Here is a 19,826-nt window from a genome sequence, read left to right as displayed (position 1 = left end):
TATTGATCCGGGTTATTTGTTGCAGTCTTTCTAATAAATCAAATTATATTGTATTCCATCTATTTTCAAAGAAATATATCCAATATTTCTAATATTTCAATACAAAAAATAAAAAATAAATACAAATTTCTGTTTTAAAAAAAAAAAAAAATGGATCTGGCCCGTGGATATAACTTTTGAATAATAATAATTAAATAAATTAAAGTTTTTTTTTTTTTCAAAATAGATATAACTTTTAATAAATTAAATGTACTAGAAAGATCATAATATTTTCTAGATTACATAGAAGTGACTTTTGAACCGGGATCAATAACTCGGAATCTAAGCATTTTTATTTTTTTCCAATAACACATAAAGAAATATATTAATTTTTCTTACAGCCGCGAAAAATCCGATCTGAAAAATATTGATCCGGGTTATTTGTTGCAGTCATTCTAATAAATCAAATTATATTGTATTCCATCTATTTTCAAAGAAATATATCCAATATTTCTAATATTTCAATACAAAAAAAAAAAAAATACAAATTTCTGTTTTAAAAAAAAAAAAAAAAAAAAAAAAAATGGGTCTGGCCCGTGGAATTTTTCCACGGTGGGAATTCAAATTTCAACCCGTGGAAAAATTCCACGGGTTGGGTATTTTTAAAATTCCGGCGAAAAGCTGGGTTTTTTAATTAAAATAATAATATTTTTGGGTAAAAATAAAAAAATCGGTATAAGAGCTAAGTGAATTGGGGTTAATAAGTTGTATTCTATTTTGAAATTTTTTTTTGAATAACAATTATTAAATAACTTAAATTTTTTTTTTTTTCAAAAATATATAAAACTTTTTAGAAATTAAATGTACTAAAAGGATGACGATATTTTCTGTATTTACTTAGAAGTGACTTTTGAACCGGAATCAATAACTCAGAATCCAAGCATTTTTTTTCCAATAACACATAAAGAAATCAATTAATTTTTCTTTCAGTCGCGAAAAATATGGTATGAAAAATATTGATCCGAGTTACTTGTCATAGTCTTTCTAATAAATCAAATTATATTATATTCCATATATTTTCAAAAATAATATATTAAACATTTCTAGTATTTCAATACAAAAAATAAATAAATTATAAAATTTTATGTTTTGTAAAAAAAAAAAAGAACAACAATAACCGGTGAGGTTTTATCTGGGTGTAAAGGTAATGAAGCGGTGCATTTTTAACCGGAAAGATAATTCAATACTGGCAATATTTTGACCGATTTGGTCATTTCTGAAAATCCTACCAAACAGTGGGTATAATTTGAAATTAATTAAATATTTTGGATATTAATAAAAATTTCGGCTGATTTATACTCATTATTAGGAGTCTCGAGTTAAGAATGTCTATGTAAATTATTTTAAGTTAAACCAGTTTAAATTCTTTTATTTAGTTGGACCTATAATATAGGTTATGATTTAAATGATTCCTGTTTGATTAAAACTTGTTACTTAAGTAACAATTTTTGTTAATTTAATTTAATACGAATATTCTCTCAAGAAAATTTAGTACTAGTGAATAGTAATATGATTTCTTATCAACACACACGAGCTTTCCTATTAATATAAAGTCATCCGATTTACTCAGTTAAAAACTATAAAAATAATAATATAGGAAAAGGATTAGAAAAATAATATATATATATATATATATATATAATAAAGATGAGGGTTCAAATGCCTTCATTTTTTGTGCCTCTACCATGTTTCTATTTTTTAAAACATTAATAACTCAAAATTTAAAACTCAAAAGTTAAAATAAAGCCATTAGATGTGATCTATGTTATTTTCTCTATGTGCTCATAAAAAATTATGACATTTCAATTTTGTTTTTATGTGAATCAATAAGTTCAAAAATCAACGTCTAGAAATGATCCACATTAGTAAGTTTTTAACAAGCTCTTGATGACAACCCAAATAAAATTGAAATGTCATAATTTTTTACACGTGCATAGATAAAATGATGTAGATCATATCCAACGGTTTTATTTTGACTTTTAAGTTTTAAATTTTGAATTATTAAAGTTTTAAAAAATGGAGGCATGGTGGAGGCACATAAAATGGAGGCATTCGAACCCTCCTCATATATAAATGTGCTAAGCTCAAAATGTTATTTCCTAGCTTCCGGATCAAACAACTCGGTTTTTCAATTTTCAAAGTCCAATAGTCGATCCAAACCGTTAAATTCTCCATTGAAAAACAACGATTTTCAAACCATCTCAATAAATAGTAAAAAAAATTCAAAAAAATGTAAAAGTTGGTCGCCAAGCACAATTTAAAATAAATTGAACATCTAACGGTTTGGATCGACTGTTTGAACTTTTAAAATCGAAAAACTGAATCATTTGTTTTGAGAGCTAGGAAAAAATGTTTTGAGCTTAGCCATTCTCTCTCTTTCTCTCTCTATATATATATCTATATATATCTATATATATTTATATATATCTATATATATCTATATATATATGAGGAGGGATCAAGTTACAGTAATTTTTGAGTTACAATAAGTTACCATAACTATTTTCTACATTTTCAAAGTCCAAATCGTCGATCCAAACTGTTAGATGTGATCTCTACAATAAAATGTGCTTGGAGACCAAATTTTACATTTTTTTGAATTTTTTTTTACTATTTATTAAGATGGATACAAAAACTAGTCAAATTCAGACCATTGAATTTTGTACCCATCTTAATAAATAGTAAAAATTTGGTCTCCAAGCACATTTTATTGTAGAGATCACATCTAACGGTTTGGATCAATAATTTGGACTTTAAAAATGTAAAAAATAGTTGCAGTAATTTGTTGTAACTCAAAAATTATTGTAACTTGATTCCTCCTCTATATATATATATATCTATATCTATATATATATATAGGAGGGGATCGGATGACACTGTTTTTTGGTGACATCGGATGACAATGTCCATTTTCGAAGTTTCAAAGTCCAAATAGTTGATCCAAACCATTCAATATGATGGATATATTAAAATCTACTTGCATATCAAATTTTACATTTTTTTTATTTTTTTTACTATTTATTAAGTATTTAACAAAATTGCTATATTAGGACCATTGAATTTTTGTACTCATCTGAATAAATCCAAAAAAAATTCAGAAAAATGTAAAATTTAATCTGCAAGCACATTTTAACATATCCATCAAGTTGAACGGTTTGGATCGACTGTTTGGACTTTGCAAATGGACGGTGTCATCTGATGTCACCAAAAAACGGTGTCATCCGATCCCTCCTCATATATATATATATATTTCTTAACCTTACACTTAGATTGATTTCTAGACTACCTACCCTGGTAATTTCATTAATTCTCTCTCCTAGAATCAGGAACAACATGACACCAGAACCATTTTTAAGCTCAAATTTTGATCCTCTCTCTCAAATTTTGCATCAAAGCAAAGAAAATCAAAACAAATTTGAAAGTTACCAAATTTAATTTGCGATGTCAACAAAAATAAATAACAGGGTTGCGCCCCCGTAGTAAAATTTTGTCGAGATAAAATGGATGTGCAAAAATTTCTTAATGGGCCTGTCGTCCGTCCAGAACTCCAGATGAGTCGAATAAACTCGTCGTAATCTGTACCCGCCAAAACCTTTTTAGCTGGGTCCCAGTTGTCAGATACCAAACGGGCCGAGTAAACCCTAAACCCCAAGTATCAACAGCACCGTCCCCTCTCCGCCTCCTCCCCACAAAAGGAGAAACAAAAAAACGTAGAAAACTTCGTCGGAGAAAATGGTGAAGGCATACCTCCGATACGAACCGGCGGTTGCTTTCGGTGTTATCGCATCGCCGGACGGTAACATCACGTACGACCCAACGGGGCGCCACCTCCTTGCACCGGCGTTGGAGAAGATCTCTCTTTGGGACCTAAAGAAGGGCCTCTCTATTAAGACCTTCGCCCCTTCCGCGGCGCGCGCGTCGCACACGCTAGGTGTTACCTCAGTCGCCTCCTCTTCCTCTCCTTCCACTTCGGTAACCTTTTTGTTCTTTTACTAAAATTTAAAGCTGCCAGAGTTTGAAGCACAGTAGGACAAGAAATTTTTTTTTTTTTTACTGGTACAATATATTTAGCTAATATGTACTTAAAGAATGCACTGGCTCTTTGAAGAAAATCTGTGTTACTGGCATTCCAGTACTAACATCCTCTGCACCAAGGGTTGCAATCTTGCTAGATCCAGAGTTGTTATTTATCTTTGCCAGCAATTATAGAATCCGATCAAGCTGAAATGACGGTTGAAATTCAAAGTTTCCATTTTCCTCTTTTGCTTGTTGGTTCTGGTGCTTATTTGCTATTTGGTTATCTCCTTGGGGATTAAATGAGTCTTAACAGTGTGATCAAATAGAAGAATAGTTAATACAATTAAATGGCATATGACAATTATAAGTTGCTTGCTATTAAACATTTTGTGGGATTTTGTTGAGCAGTCATCATCATGTTTTTTATATTATTCCTTTTGTAAATTAATTTCTGTGCTGGCAGATAGCGAGTGGGCATGCCGATGGGAGCATCAGGCTATGGGATTGTGAGAGGGGCACATGCGAAGCAACATTGAATGGTCACAAATCAGCCGTGACAGTGCTTCGGTACAACTCATCAGGATCTCTCCTTGCTTCTGGGAGCAAAGATTGTGACATCATTCTCTGGGATGTCATTGGTGAAGCTGGGGTGTTTCGCCTCCGCGGCCACCGTGACCAGGTATCTCTCTCTTTCTTTCACCAACAAAATGTAAATAAGAAAAATAGAGAATAGTTTTTGTTATCACGCTAAAATCAAACTTGAAGGATCTTTTACTAAAGTAAAATCATGACCAGCATCTTACCTGATTTGATGCACCAAAGGGTTAAATTTTTTTGAACCCGAAATTTCATTTATAACTGATTGTCTCCAAGGTCTCAGTTGACCTGGTACTTGTCAGTCAATTTGTGCATAATCAGACCAAGCAAATAGAAACAAGTTAATTCTAGTTACCCATGGGAAAATATTAATAATATTAAAGAAAATCAATATCAGACACAGGAATATGAAAATTTTGTTCTCTGTTTGTAGTTATTATAATTTTTTATTTCTGCAGGTGACAGATCTTACCTTCATTGATTCGGGGAAGAAGCTCGTGACCTGCTCAAAAGACAAATTCTTGCGTGTCTGGGACCTTGAAACACAGCATTGCCTTCAAATAGTTGGTGGTCACCGAAGCGAGATCTGGTCCCTAGATGTTGATCCGAATGAGCGGTTTCTTGTCTCCGGTTCTGCCGACACAGAGTTGCGGTTCTACCGTATAAGGCATGAAGCCGGTGAAGAGGCGGAGAATTGGAGAAAGTGGGATGTGTTGAAGCCTTTTGGTGAAATTCAACAGCAGGGAAAGGATCGTGTTGCGACTGTGCGGTTCAACAGCTCAGGCAGTCTCTTGGCATGCCAGGTGGCAGGACGAACGGTTGAGATCTACAGGGTTCTGGATGAGACTGAAGCTCTGCGCAAAGCCAAAAGGAGGGTTAATAGAAAGAAGAAGGATAAGAGTTCGGCCAAAGAGTCGACTGAAGGAGACCCAAATGGTACCAGTGTTGACCCGGTTCCCAGGATAGAGGTTACGGTTTCTGATGTGTTCAAGGTCCTTCACGTGCTACGGGCTACTAAGAAGATCGTTTCTATTGCATTCTCTCCATTACCTCCTCCTAGAGGCTCCTTCGCATCTCTATCCTTGTCTCTAAGCAACAACATGCTTGAGACCTATTCAATCGATGCTGACAAGGCTTCTAAGCTCTACTCCATTGAGCTACCAGGTCACCGTTCAGTGATTCGCAGTGTAACCCTAAATCCTGAGGGGAACCTCTTACTGTCGACCAGCCATAATGCGGTGAAAATATGGAACCCTAGCACGGGAGCGTGCCTTCGAACTATTGAATCAGGGTATGGGTTATGTAGTGCATTTGTGCCAGGAAACCGGTACGCAGTGATTGGTACGAGGACTGGCAGTTTAGAGATTCTTGATGTCGGGAGTGGGACTACAATTGAAGTTGTGGAGGCACACTCAGGGCAGATTAAATCCATCGTGCCGATTCCAGATGAGGATGGGAGTTTTTCGGGAAATGGGTTTGTCACCGGTGCCGATGATAATGATGTAAAGTTTTGGGAATACCAACTGTCTCAGAGATCTAGTAATGTAAGTTTCTTTTTGACATGATATCATTTCCTTTCTAATGTTTTGTTTCTGATGTCTGAATAAAAGATACAAGGCAGGGTTACAAGCACGAGTTTTTCCTCGTTTTTTTACTTAAGACCTGCTTTTCACACTTAAAAAATTGCTTGTGCATGTTTATTATCTCACACTTGCATCCATACTAATTTCACTTTCCATTAATTTTAATGGCAATTAGGTCTATTTTATCATTATTATGCTTTAACCTTACTTTATTATCAGTTATACCATTAATTACCAAACAGGCCAACAGGAACAAAAAGATGGGTAAATTGTTCTTTGTTGATCTTTGCTAAATTTTCATATGAATTCATTCTTGTAATATACTTGAAAGAAATAATACCATGATGTAAACTTGCACTCTCTCTCTGCAGGACCCTAAGCAGCTAAGTGTAACAAATGTGAGAACATTGAAGATGGATGATTCTGTCATTTCTGTATGTGTTAGTCCTGATGGCAAGTATGTTGCTGTTGCTCTTCTAGGGGACAACAAAGTCAAGGTTTATTCATAAATCTACTGTTATGCTCTTCTTCTATTCTTCACACTGCATTGAATTTCTTTTCATGAAATCATGAATTAGAGGGCCATATGAGGATTACAATTCAGGACTGTAAGGTCCTCAAGCCCCCATTTTTAAGCCCTTCCAAATTAGCTACACTTGTGCAAATGTCCCACCTGTGCGCACTGACAGGCATACTGATAGACAGAGAGACAAAATATCTCTATACCACTTATTTTTACTTTATTTCCTTCTGTGCAACACAGGGCATAGAGTAGCCAAATTATTAGTGGTCACACCAGAAACAACCATGACAAAGCACTTGGATTTTGTGAGGAAGAATTAATCCAGAAGTACCTAATGATGAACCTCAGCATACCTTTTTTTTTTTTTTTTTGATAAAATGACCAAGTATACTTAAAAAACATTGTTTAAATTCTCTCCTCTATCCAAGCTGCATGACGTGCAATGCTACAGAGGATCTGGACTTGTATGCTTTGGATTACTCCTGTGTTAATGTCCAGCAAGGTCTTTTGTTAGGAAGAACATTTATGCAGACTTATTAACTTATCATAGACTTGATAAAACTTTCAGGTTTTCTACCAGGATACCTTGAAATTATTTCTTTCCCTCCATGGGCACAGCCTCCCTGTGTTTTGCATGGATATATCATCTGATGGGGATCTAATTGTCACTGGCTCAGCTGACAAAACTTTGAAGATTTGGGGCTTGGATTTTGGTGACATCCACAAAACTATTTTTGCCCACGCTGACAGGTTCCCTTTTGTTCCCTATTTTAATTAGCTCTGAATTTTTAAGTGTGTTTGGAGATTAGTTTAGCCTGAGCCTCTTTCATTCTTAATATGTTGCTGCATTTAATTTGAAAGTTTGAGTTACAATTCTGTACAGTGCTGCTGGGACTTGTGGTAGGCTGGTAGCATTAAACTGTTATTTATGGGGTTTTTAGCTGGATCTTGATGTTTAAATTTTTTATAAATTCTGTAATACTTATATAAGAAACAGAAATCAGGATTTAATTTGAGCTCAAATAAGTACCTGACTGGTGGTCTGCTGTCATACATTTCATACTGATAGGAATTAATTACTTGTATAGTTATATGTCTATCTATTTTTTTTTTCTTTTGAAATTTCCTTTTGTTGCTGTGCAGTGTGATGGATGTAAAATTTGTGAAGAACACACACTACATGTTTAGTGTTGGAAAAGATCGGCTCATAAAATACTGGGATGCAGATAAATTTGAGCTCTTGCTAACTTTAGAGGGGCATCATGCTGAGATATGGTGCCTTTCCGTCAGTAGCCGTGGTGATTTCATTGTTACTGGTTCTCATGACCGTTCTATCCGCCGCTGGGATCGCACTGAGGAGCCCTTTTTCCTCGAGGCAAGTACAACATACCTTTCATGTGTTATTAATATTTTTTATGGAGTGAGGCTATAATACTATGCATAGTGCATAATGGTCCGTACTATGGATCAATATCTCCATTTTCAAAGTCCAAACAACCCAGCTGAACTGTTCAACATGATTTCCATATAAAAATGTACTTGTTGATCAAAATCTTACATTTTTCAGAATATTTTTACTATTTTCTTAGATAGGTAGAAAATCACTTGATCTAGAATTCTAGACCATTCAAAAGTAGTGTTTTTCTACCTATCTAAGAAAATAGTAAAAAAATTCTAAAAATTATAAAATTTAGTCTGCAAGTACATTTTCATATTGAGATCATGTTGAAAACCGACTATTTGGACTTTACAAACGAAAATGTTGTCCGTATTATGGACCAATCTGTGCTATGCATAGTACCATAGCCCCATTCTTGTTTATGTGCTTGGTTTCAGCTTGGTATTACTGTATTAGTACCATATTGGTCTTGATCTGTGATAGTACCCTCTTATATCGAGGCACTGTTGACAAGTTGCTTTATGTTGTGGATCAGGAAGAGAAAGAGAAGAGGTTGGAGGAGATGTTTGACTCAGATCTTGATAATGCTGATAATAGATATGCGCCCCCAGAAAGTGTACCAGAGGAAGGCTCTGTTGGTGTCCCTGGTAAGAAGACCAAAGAGACCATCACTGCAACTGATGCGATTATTGATGCACTTGACACTGCTGAGGAGGAAACAAAGCGAATTGAGCAACAAAAGGTTCAATATGAAGAACCCCTTTATTTGTATATAAAAATAAGTACAAAAAGGGAAAAATGAACTGCAGAATTGGTGAAATGGGTACATTGGCACCTTATGATTTGCTTTTTTAACTAACAGGAGGAAGAGAGAAATGGGAAAGGAGGTGTTTTCCAGCCAAATGTGCTGATGAGAGGGATGTCGCCGTCTGATTATGTTTTACATTCAATGTCAAGTGTCCCGACCAATGATTTGGAGCAGACACTTTTGGTACTTATTATCACCATCTGTACATTTTGTTACCGTGCCGGCCACATCATTTACATTTATATAATTTTTTATAATATTTGTTTTGTACAGGCATTGCCATTCTCAGATGCATTGAAGCTTATGTCTTACCTGAAGGAGTGGGCTTGGATTCCCAACCAGGCATGCTATTTTTTTATACACGTGTATTGGTAGTGTGAATTGTCTTTTTATCTGTACTCAATCTGTTTTATTTTACCTTAATGTAAACCATACCATATCATATCATAGGTTGAGCTTGTCACTAGGGTGTTCACTTTGCTCCTTCAGATACACCTTAACCAGTTAAGTGCAACACCATCGACACGATCCCTTTTGAGTAATCTAAAAGACATACCTCAAAGTGTGAAGGTATGCATGTTTCAATCTCAATTCACATTAAGGGATTCTTTACCACTAAGCTCATCTTAGAACTCCAATCGTTTTTTATTTTTTATTTTCAGGAGTTCAAAGACACGCTCGGTTTCAACATTGCTGGACTGGACCATATTAAGGTTAACAAAAGAACACTATAATTTCTTCTCTTTATAATTTTTCTTGAATTTTTTATTTTAAAATTATTAAGTTTTTACTTGTAGGAATTGATTTCGATGACATCGGATGCACCTTTCAGAGAAGCAAAAGCGAAGGTAATGGAGATACGCATGCAACACTCAAAGCGAGCCAATCCGACACAAGTTAGTGAGGGGAAGAAAAAGAAACGGCGAAAAGCTTAGGCCGATACAAATTAGATTACAGTTTATATATAATTTTGTTCTACCATACATGTTACACTGTTTGCTTTAAAATTCAAGCAAGGAAAATTTTGACATGACTGTATACTTTTTTTTTGAGATGAGACATGACTGTATACTAGTTTGTAGTGTATGTAGGCTTTCTATTCTTTTTCATATTTATCTGCTTTGGATTATTATTTCACGTTTGATAAACATGGGAGTAAGGATGCTTCAGGCCATAATTTTGAGGACTTTAACGGCTATTGGTGTGTTTGTATCTTATGATATCTTGTTATAAAACCTGGACATCTACTTCCGAAAGTTGGCAGTCCTCGTTGCACAGATTATGATGGTAAAAACGCTGTTTTATGTATGTTTTTTTTCCCCGCTCTTTTATTTTTCGAAAATGATTTCCTCTTCCCAAATTGGATGATTAAATGTGACCGAGGGCAATAAGTTCAAATGCAATTTTGACTTGGTATGTTATAGACCATTTAATATACTTGATGAGTTGATGGCTTTAATTTTTCCTGTATAAGTAGAAAATTATGGCATTAATTTTTTTTATTAGAAGTTTGTAAATGATGACCATGTTAATACTTTCTGAATGTTGTTTTTTTAACATATTAATTTATATGAAAACAGAACAAATTATTTTGTTAATTTATGTCCGTACAGGAAAAATAAAAACGCGATAGAAAACAAATTATTTTTAATAGTTATATTTTATTATCTGAATTTTTAAACTTTTGATATTAAGAATTTTAAAATAAAAACGCGAAAGAAAACTGAAAGGATCCGATCATCCGAACTGTGGTTTTGTTTCAGTTTTCGTAAAAGTAGGTTTATCCACAAAATTGCCCCGTTAATCAATCAAATGCTACATTGTTTGCTTAAGGCTGCAATACCATGCTCAGCAAAGAAGATCCTCAATTTAGTTTGGACTTGGGACTTGTTCAAATATCTCTGAGCAAATTTTTATCCCAAATCAGCTCTAAACCTTCAGATCTGTATTAAGATCGGTGTCAATAAATTTAGAATTCAATTAATTAAATCTAATCTTTCTGTAAATCTAAACTGTTTGATTGAAATTTAGCACTAATCGGATGGGTTAGGTTCGCCTTTAGACAAGACTTGTCCAAAACCATCTGGCCGATAAGCTTCGCCAATTGCCATTGCCTCAAATCTCAATCAGCACTCAGCTGAGAAATCCTTTCCACTATTCCGCTAATCCGCTTCTCCCCTAAACCCTCTCTCCAATTTTTTTCTCAATACCCTACCAATGTCGACGCTCTCCGCCGCCGCTGAATCCACCACCGTTTGGGCGGAGCTCCGCCACGCCGAGCCATCCGATGTACCCTTCCTCCGCCGCATGATTTACCAAATGGCCGAGTTCGAGAAACTCACGCACCTCTTCTCCACCACCGACTCCTCCCTCCTATCCACTCTCTTCCCATCCCCTCCACTCCCCCCTTTCTTCTCCTTCACTCCTCTAGTTCTCTACCTCTCCTTCACGTCCCCTCCCGTTCCTTCCCCTCAAACCCTCTCAATCACCCAGTTCTCACTCCCCTCTCCCATCACCGACCCCGATGAAGCCGACTTCGCGTCACCTCTAGGCGATGGCCGTGTCGTCGCTGGTTTCGTGATCTGTTTTCCCAACTACTCGACCTTTCTGGCAAAACCAGGGCTGTACATAGAAGATATATTTGTCAGAGAGCCATGGAGAAGGAAGAATTTGGGGAAGTTTATGCTATCAGCTGTGGCAAAGAAGGCGGCCGAGCTGGGGATGGGAAGGGTTGAGTGGTGTGTGCTGGATTGGAATGTGAATGCGATTGAATTTTACAAAGGGATGGGAGCTGAAGTGTTCCAAGAGTGGCGCATCTGTCGGCTCGCTGGACCGAGTCTAGAGAAGTATAAGAATGACTAGGGGATGTGTGTTGTTGTAGGTGGGGTTTCGGTGAAGAATTAAGTTTTTCAATGAATAATTGTTGGACAGATTAGTTTGTTCTCTTAATTTTATTGTTTTGTGTTCGGACAATTGGATTCATGGAACTTTTGTTGTGCTTTGCTATGCTGTTGCTATTGTGGGAGAGATATGCTGATTTCATTTCATACATTTCATATGGTTTTGAGTAGGATGTGTTATTGTACTAGATTCTATGTACCTGCTCAGTCTAGTCTACTTCTAAGCCATTACTTTGCAGGTACTCTTTCTCATAGCCTCACCACCTTCAACTGTAATTAACTGGTTGTTTTTAAACATTGCTTAGTTTGTGATAGTTCTAACTATATCACCGCTATATCATTTGTTGAAATAGAAGAAACATCTTGGAAATGGATCTTTATAACTATGTTGTTCTTCTAAACTGATTTATAGTGCATTCGTAATGAGAAACAGAAAGGCTGAGGGATCAAATTTGATTATATAAAAATTGGGATATTTGCAAGTGGTGTTTCCTCTTATTTGAGCTGGATAACAGATGGCTCCATTTAACTCATCTCAAATCTGAAATTGGTTTTAATTTCACACCAGATGGCTCCATTTAACTGAATAATATAACAAGTCAAACAATTATATTTTTTCTCATTTAACTTAATTGCAAGTTTTATATGTCCCTTTAACTGAATAATATAACAAGTCAAACAATTATATTTTTTTCTCATTCCCTCTAGATCCCATTCAAGAACCTGATCACGAATCTTCTGCATCTCTTCCTGAAGAGATCAAATCATCATCGGTTTGTGATCCTCTCGACCTTTAACAACAAAAGGTTGTAGATTGATAATACGAGAATTTTGTTGAGGTGGGAGGTTTTGGTGAGATTCATGGTCTCAGCCATTGCCTATTGCCAAGAAGGAAGCTGATATGACGACTCAGGTGTTGCAACAGTGGACATCTGTCAGTTCACTGAGAGGCTTGAGAAGTATAAGATTGACTACGGATTGAGTGCTTGATCATTCACGTGGGAGGTTTTTTTTTTTGAAGAAATAACAATTTGTCTGTTCAGTTTGATTGATTTTCTGTTGTTGCAATCTATGATAGTCTACTTTTATCAGACCAATTACACCAAGTACAAGAACCACGCCAGAAGTAATTATACCTGAATATTACATATGCTTCGCCATCAATTTAGAATAATACCTTAATTATGATAGTCTTACTAATATAGCACAATATATAATGAGTTGATAGTGTTTTATTATTTGGTTGCACAAATTAATCAGTTATTTGTTTCCTAATAATTTACCAGCAGCCATGATTTCAGGGACACCGAAGGAGCTATTGGAGATGGCAACAGCAGCAAGGGCTTTCATCGGTTGAACCGGCATGGGTACTCTGTAAAGGAGACCACTAGACCAGTGACTATGTTGTAAATGCCAGTGAAAATAAGAGTTGTCCCTAGATCCAAATTCCTATATCAGAGCATAAAAAATATGAACACATTGTGAAGAAATTAAAATACTAAAAATAAACACCATCTTTTGTTTTATTGAAAACTTAAAAATAATTAGATAATTTAGCACGAGTCAGTCTATGCATGGTACTATGTATAGCGCGGATTGATTCGTGCTATGGATTAATATCTTTGTTTTAAAAGTTCAAATAATCGATTTAAACCATTCAACATGATCTCATTACGAAAATGTACTTGCAAACTAAATTTTATATTTTTTAGAATTTTGTTACTATATTTTTTTAGATTAGTAGAAAATCACTACTTTTGAATATGTAGAATTTCTAGATCAAGTGATTTTCTATCTATCTAAAAATATAGTACAAAAATTGTGGAAATGTTAAATTTGATCTATATTTTGAAATGGAGTTCATGTTGAATGGTTAAGATTCACTGTACGAGCTTTGAAATTAAAGAGAGATATTGATCCATAGTATGGACCAATCCGCACTATGTATAGTACCGTGGCCTCACTCAATTTAGCACACAATATAACAACTTGGCAGGGGAGAGCTAGTATGATGGGGATGTAAGTGCCAAGATCACCCATGGCACCATTCACCTCTGCCCATTTCGAGCGAAACACAATGTTGTCACCCACCTTAGCTAGAATTTTTTTGTTTTAATTTGAGGCTGATTCCAGGTCGTCAGCACCTATCTTGTTGTTTGCCATGCCTGCAGTGCTTACAACAAAAAAAAAAAAAAAAAAATACAAGCTGCTAGTTCTCTATTGAAGAAAGCTTAGTTTGTTATTTTGGAGCTCAATTATGGCCTACTTGAAACAGGGCAGCTTCTTTACATATACAAAGAAATTTTGACTTCTTTGCTTTTATTCCTTTTCTTTCTTTTTTTCCAGCGGGCAAATCCTTAATGAGGTCTAACTGGTCCAGTCTCTATCTCTGGATGCTGACTACTGAAGAGATAATAGTGACAGCTACTTTCTGATTTTGTTTTTATACATAGCTAAAATTATAAAGTTTGCTACAGTATTTCCAGAATATTTATTTATAGAAATTAATATAAAATAATATAGAGTATTAGAATGAGTACAATAGATTTTAGATGACTGCATAGACGGACCGTAAAAAAGATTCGGCTACTCTGATTTGGATCCACTAAATCCACTACACCCCACGACGTTGCTTGACTTGGCCACATAGAATTCGAACAATTCAAACAGTGGACCCGAAAAAAAAAACTTCAGATCCATTGTTTGAAGCTGAGCTATTTTTACAGTTCCATCTTTGCCTCAAGATCTTGAGAGAATCATTCTAATACCTTATGTTATTTTATATTAATTTCTACAAATAAAAAAGTATGCTGTATTTTCCTCCGTTGCAGTACAACAATAAATAGCAATTGCCGTCTCTTCTATTGACTTGTACGTTTGTACTATGTACTACATGAAAAAAATTATTAATTTTCATATATATAATAGCTGGCACATTGTTTAAAAATATTATCTTTCTAGTATATGCCTTATCTTCATTCTTTTTCTATTTTCCTGTAGCATGGATATAATAATTAATTTTTAGAATAGAGAAACTGTCTAATTGAGTGGCAGAGCTACATTGAACCATGGGTAGGCAGATTTGAAAAATCTAGTATAGGTCTATGTAAAATTTGAGTTGTTGTCTAGGAGAAAATTTTGCTTACCTTGAACAACTTACAGTTTGAATTGGTTAATTCCCTACTTTGTAGCTTCTACTAAGTTTTTCCAAAAAAAAAAATAAAAAGAATTGGTTAATTCCCAATAGTCTGCAACTTGTTACCCCTGATCTCTAGTTTCATTTATTAGCTCTTGAAGTCATAAGAAGCCAATGAAGCAACTAAGGGGCATACATATCATGTAAGCATCGCCATTTGGGGGTCAACAATGATGCAAAATGGGTGGGACTGTCCCGACAGAGATTGAAACTGTTAGCTTCTAAGTTCTAACTGCTGTGCCATTTTCTGATACAGTTTTTTTTTTTCTTAAGGTTCATTTTCTGATACAGTTGTAACAGCTTGTTAACTGTTCTCTCAATGACGTATAAGTAGTGTTGAGATCAATACTGCCTGTGGGTTTTTCCTAGACGGGGGAAAATACTAAGAATAGAATTTAGGATACAGTAACTTACTGGTAAATCGTAATATACTGGGCAATTGAATTAAGTTATGGTTATTTGGCTATCATATATTGAATATTTTCTCAGCTTGTTGAAACCTGGACCTGACAGTTAGTATGACTGCTATCTCCTCATAAACCGTGCCAAATGAATTAGCCATTCCTAGGTTTAGGGTTTGAAACCTAGAATGGAATTGGTCTAGGTGCGCCCCACTTTGGGCTTGGTCCTATGAAGGGGAATCAGTGTAGGTCCGATGCCCATCGGACCTAGTTTGGATCCGATGGGCAGATCTACCGTAGATTTCAATCGCGAAAATTGATGGTCTTTTTACTCAAATTTCATTTTTTCTCAATCGGACCCGATAAATCAAAGAAACCCATTTGCTCTATACGCCAGTTCTATTTCGCTCTTTCTCCCAGTGTGTAGCTCGTCGCCTTCTTCCTCTCATGCGCGCAACTGTGCTCCGCCGACTCTCTCATGCGTGCGCGCTCAACTCCGCCGGCTCTCTCGTGCTCGCCTGCAACTCTGCCCCGCTTCTCTCTCTCGCACCGCGCGACTCAGGGTCATGTTATCGCTTGCAAAGATACATGTCTCCCGACCTAGAAATCGACCTATTTTTTATGCTCATCTCTCATTTTTCTCTTCAATTTTCTGATATTTCTTATGAACTACAAGCCTGATTGGCTGGTACAAATATTATTTTCAATTTGTGTTTTTGGTATTTAGACAATCGGAAAAGAAGCTAAGGTCCAACAAGGTAAATCCTAGCTGATTAAAAAAGGCCAGATAAAATCAGTGATAGTTCAAAGAACCTTACAGCTAATGATACCCGATCTATGCTTCTTCAGGTATCTCTGTCACAGCTTGACTATTTCTGTTTAGGATCTTGATATTAGCACAAAAGTTAGTGCAAAAATTCTATTTCTGTTTAGGACCTTGACTATTTCTGCAAGAACCATTTCTATTTTTTTTTATCTTTGTCGTGACTATTTTTTATTTTGTCAGTACCATCTCTATTTCTATCAGTTCCATTATTTCTGTCAGTACCAAATTACCTTGATTGTGGCTAATTCAATTACTGCAAAATCATCAGGCATTGCTAATTTAAGTTCTAGCTTTGGATTTTAAGTACTTTGGTTCTGGGTTACATGAGGCATTTTAAATTACTTTGGTTCTACTATGGATTTTGAGTACTTACTACCCAAGTACTTTTGAGTTCCACCAAACCATCAGGCATTAATACGTTAGTACTTTGGTTATGGGTTACATCCATAATTATAAGTCATTTTAAATTAAATGAAGCAGTACTAGTAGAAACACATGAACAGAAATTATCTATTTTTCTAAGTCATTTTCTTATGTTATTTAATTATTTAACCAGGTAACATGAGTCTCGAGAATGCAGGCTTCCAATTCCAAATTTGGAGGAAGACGAGGTTGGAGGTAATGAGAAAGAGAAAGAGGATGTAGGTTATGAGTTTGAGGAAGAGGATGTTGGAGGTGATAAGAATGTCAAATCTTTGTCGGTATGGAGTTCGATGTGCTCAAAGACAGGGTTCTCAACTCGGTAGAAGCAAGTGGAGATGAAGTCAGAATTTGATGACAAGGATAGTTGGATTGGACACCTCAGAAAAAAATGACTTAGTATTGTGCACAAGTTAGTGGGATAGGCAGGATTTGGGGTTTTGAACATGTGATGAAATGGATTTTTCTTTTTTGATTTGCAACTCCATGTGATGAAACTGAGTTTACTTAGCATTACTACAACATATTAAGAGAATTGTGAATATATATATAACTACTAACATATCTTTTTTTTCTTCTTATTTGTTTCAAGAGAGCTTTTATATCGGTGACGTCCTCGCTCTCTGTCTCTTTTTCTTATACCGGTTGGCTTTTTTGATGTTGCTTCTAAAGTGCTCTTCGATGCCTCATTTCTTGGTTTCATTCGATTGTCATCTCTTTGATCACTTCGAGTTTCTTTGAAAACGATCTCCTCCACCTTATACATTACTTCTCTCGCCATTCCAAGAGCATATTTATATGCTTTTCAGGAAGTCGCTTGATGTTTATAAAGTCCAAAGCCTTTATGACATGACAGCATTGGATCCCCACGAACTCAAACTTGAGGCAAGTGCAAGTCATGTCATCAGTTGAAAGGTCATGCTGTACAATGCGCTCCCGATGCCTAATTGTCACAATGTACTCGTGTACATTCTCTCTTTGGCCATTGTCTTTTATTGAGCAATCAAGAAAGCATCCATATTCCTCTTCAAACAATTGGTAGATAGTTGGAGTGTAAATAATCGAGGCTTGTTTGAGCATTTCGGAAAATGAAACTTTAGGGTTGTCTTCACTTGCTCTAGCATCTGCCACTAACTCCTTATGGCGTCGGTCATCTAAAAGTCTCTCTCAATGATTAAAAAATTCTAACAGTTTTGTCTGACTATCCAAATATCTATTAATAACACTATTAATGCTCTCACTTCTTTGAGTTGACTTCATATCAGCACAAAAGACTTGTCGACCATACACAAGTGCCCACTTCTCTCGAATTTTGAATAAATCAGCCAACCATTTGTTATTGGACAAATCATATTTGCTAAGCATCTCTTTCCATGCACGCACAAAGTCTTCCTCATCTTCGCAATCGTACACACAATGGCTGAAATCATGCTTGAAAGATTTAGAACCACTGAATACGTGACTCAAGTTCTTGGCGGCATTTTGGTACATGTGCCAAACACACAAACGATGAGTAGTGTTAGGCAGAACATTCTTTATTGCTTTGCTCATAGCAAAGTCTTGATCAGTCAAAATTACCTAAAAAATTGTCAAACAAATTAGATAGAAGAAATATATAAAGTAATCAAATAAACATAACTAAATTATGTAAAAGTAATTCATAACATCACCTTGGGAGCTTTTCCACCTATAGCTTTCAATAAAACACAAAACAACCACTCAAACGAAGGAGCAGTCTCATCATAGAGCAAAGCGACACCAAATATGACAGTTTGTTTGTGGTGGTTAACGCCTACGAAAATAGCAAATGGCCTACCATAGTCATTTGTTTTATAAGTACTATCAAAACAAATGACATCACCAAAATATTCATAGTCCAATAACGATCTTCCATTAGCCCAAAAAATGTTAGTAATTTGATCATCTTTATCAAGTTGAATCGCATGATAGAAAGATGGATCTTCTTTTTGACGATCTTAAAGATATTGCATTAGTGCCCCAGCATCTCCTAATGCAATAGCACTCTCTCTTTTTGTTCTCAAGTAGTTTTTGTAGTCGTCTGGAATGAAAGTCAGATTGCGCCGCCCTCCAGCTTGTTTGGCTAAAAGATCGTATGTTGCTTTTGGTTTAATACCAGCAGCATCAGCCAAGTCTGCCATTGCATTTTGTGCATTGCTTATGCTTCTATGAGACTTCAACATTTTCGCTTTGGTTGGAGTTGAGGTGGCATGATTGTGGTTTGAAACAAAAGAAGTTATCGTGTAAACTCCCTTACTGCAAATATTAATTTTCATATGTGCAGCACATCCAATTCTTAACTCCTTAGTAAATTTTGGTAGAGGTTTGGTTGGCGATCTTACTCTAGAGTTGCCTTCTCTGTTACATGTAAAACATTTCATAGTAATAACATTGGACTTGTTCTTCCTATCAAGATTTTTCCGCACACTAAATCCAACTTGTAAAGCGTATGCATTATAGAAATGATATGCCTCTTCTACTGATGCAAATTCCATTCTAATTGTAGGTATCAAAGATTCTGGCAATTGATTGTCATCAAAATTACCATCTTCAATATTGCTTGACACATTTTCTAGCAAGAAGAACATTATAAGTACTATGTTAATTAAATCTAAGCAAAATGAAAGGTCACAAATTATTTAAATATCAATGAATACTAACCATGAGAAGAGATTGTCAGTTGATTGAGTTGTACGTTTTGTGGTGATTGAGAATATGGCTCCATGGTTGTGAATCCTTCAGATCTAAGTTATCCAAAAATATTAAAAATATTATCCTAATATGAATTCGAAGAAGCTTGTGCACCTGTAACAGATTTGGGGAACATTTAGTTTCTGTAACAGACAAACAATCACCAAATTTGCAGGTACAAACTTGTGCATAAAGAAAATGAATAGTGAACAAATGAGTTTAATTTACCAGTTGACCAGAAATTTCACGCAAAGTCTCAGCCAAGTGAGAGGGGGAGTCACGTAATGCCTAACCCATGTAACAAATTCGAAGAAGCTGCGACCGGGCGCGATGGAGAGATGGAGCGAGAGAGAGGATCTGTCAGAGGGCGCGCTGAGAAAGAGACTCCGGTGAGGAGAGCGTCGGCGG

The 19,826-nt window shown here is 35.6% G+C and overlaps 2 protein-coding genes, 1 long non-coding RNA gene and 1 pseudogene across 5 annotated transcripts; 3 read left to right on the top strand and 1 right to left on the bottom strand.

The window, feature by feature from the left end:
* The first annotated feature begins 3,657 nt into the window (after nt 1–3,657).
* LOC144567056 (transducin family protein / WD-40 repeat family protein) lies at nt 3,658–10,002 on the top strand. 2 transcript variants are annotated; one of them, XM_078317094.1, is made up of 12 exons: nt 3,658–4,011; nt 4,520–4,735; nt 5,112–6,197; nt 6,608–6,733; nt 7,328–7,509; nt 7,903–8,134; nt 8,694–8,900; nt 9,021–9,149; nt 9,240–9,308; nt 9,417–9,536; nt 9,629–9,679; nt 9,764–10,002. In XM_078317094.1, exons 1-12 carry the CDS (start codon nt 3,772–3,774, stop codon nt 9,899–9,901), a joined length of 2,796 nt encoding a protein of 931 aa, XP_078173220.1. In that variant the 5' UTR covers nt 3,658–3,771; the 3' UTR covers nt 9,902–10,002. The 2 variants fall into 2 exon arrangements, with proteins under 2 accessions (XP_078173220.1, XP_078173221.1); XM_078317095.1 differs by having other exon boundaries at nt 7,903–8,138; nt 8,698–8,900.
* Nucleotides 10,003–11,075: 1,073 nt separating this feature from the next.
* On the top strand, nt 11,076–11,972 carry LOC144567670 (GCN5-related N-acetyltransferase 8-like). Its single transcript, XM_078317836.1, has one exon. It carries the CDS (start codon nt 11,184–11,186, stop codon nt 11,826–11,828), a length of 645 nt encoding a protein of 214 aa, XP_078173962.1. The 5' UTR covers nt 11,076–11,183; the 3' UTR covers nt 11,829–11,972.
* Nucleotides 11,973–15,718: 3,746 nt separating this feature from the next.
* LOC144566979 (uncharacterized) lies at nt 15,719–17,233 on the top strand. Its single transcript, XR_013515329.1, has 2 exons — nt 15,719–16,312; nt 16,846–17,233. It is a non-coding gene; the product is annotated as an uncharacterized LOC144566979 (long non-coding RNA).
* Nucleotides 17,234–17,433: 200 nt separating this feature from the next.
* On the bottom strand, nt 17,434–19,467 carry LOC144566977 (protein FAR1-RELATED SEQUENCE 5-like; annotated as a pseudogene). The gene is made up of 3 exons (XR_013515328.1): nt 19,389–19,467; nt 18,380–19,299; nt 17,434–18,287 (listed from the first exon to the last, which is right to left on the bottom strand). The product of XR_013515328.1 is annotated as a protein FAR1-RELATED SEQUENCE 5-like (transcript).
* Between the last annotated feature and the right edge of the window lie 359 nt (nt 19,468–19,826).

The sequence above is a fragment of the Carex rostrata genome, chromosome 16 (assembly GCF_964058835.1).
Source record: "Carex rostrata chromosome 16, lpCarRost1.2, whole genome shotgun sequence".
Taxonomy (NCBI): Eukaryota; Viridiplantae; Streptophyta; class Magnoliopsida; order Poales; family Cyperaceae; genus Carex; species Carex rostrata.
Note: the sequence above shows the minus strand (reverse complement) of the source record. Positions and strands in the feature narration are given on the sequence as shown.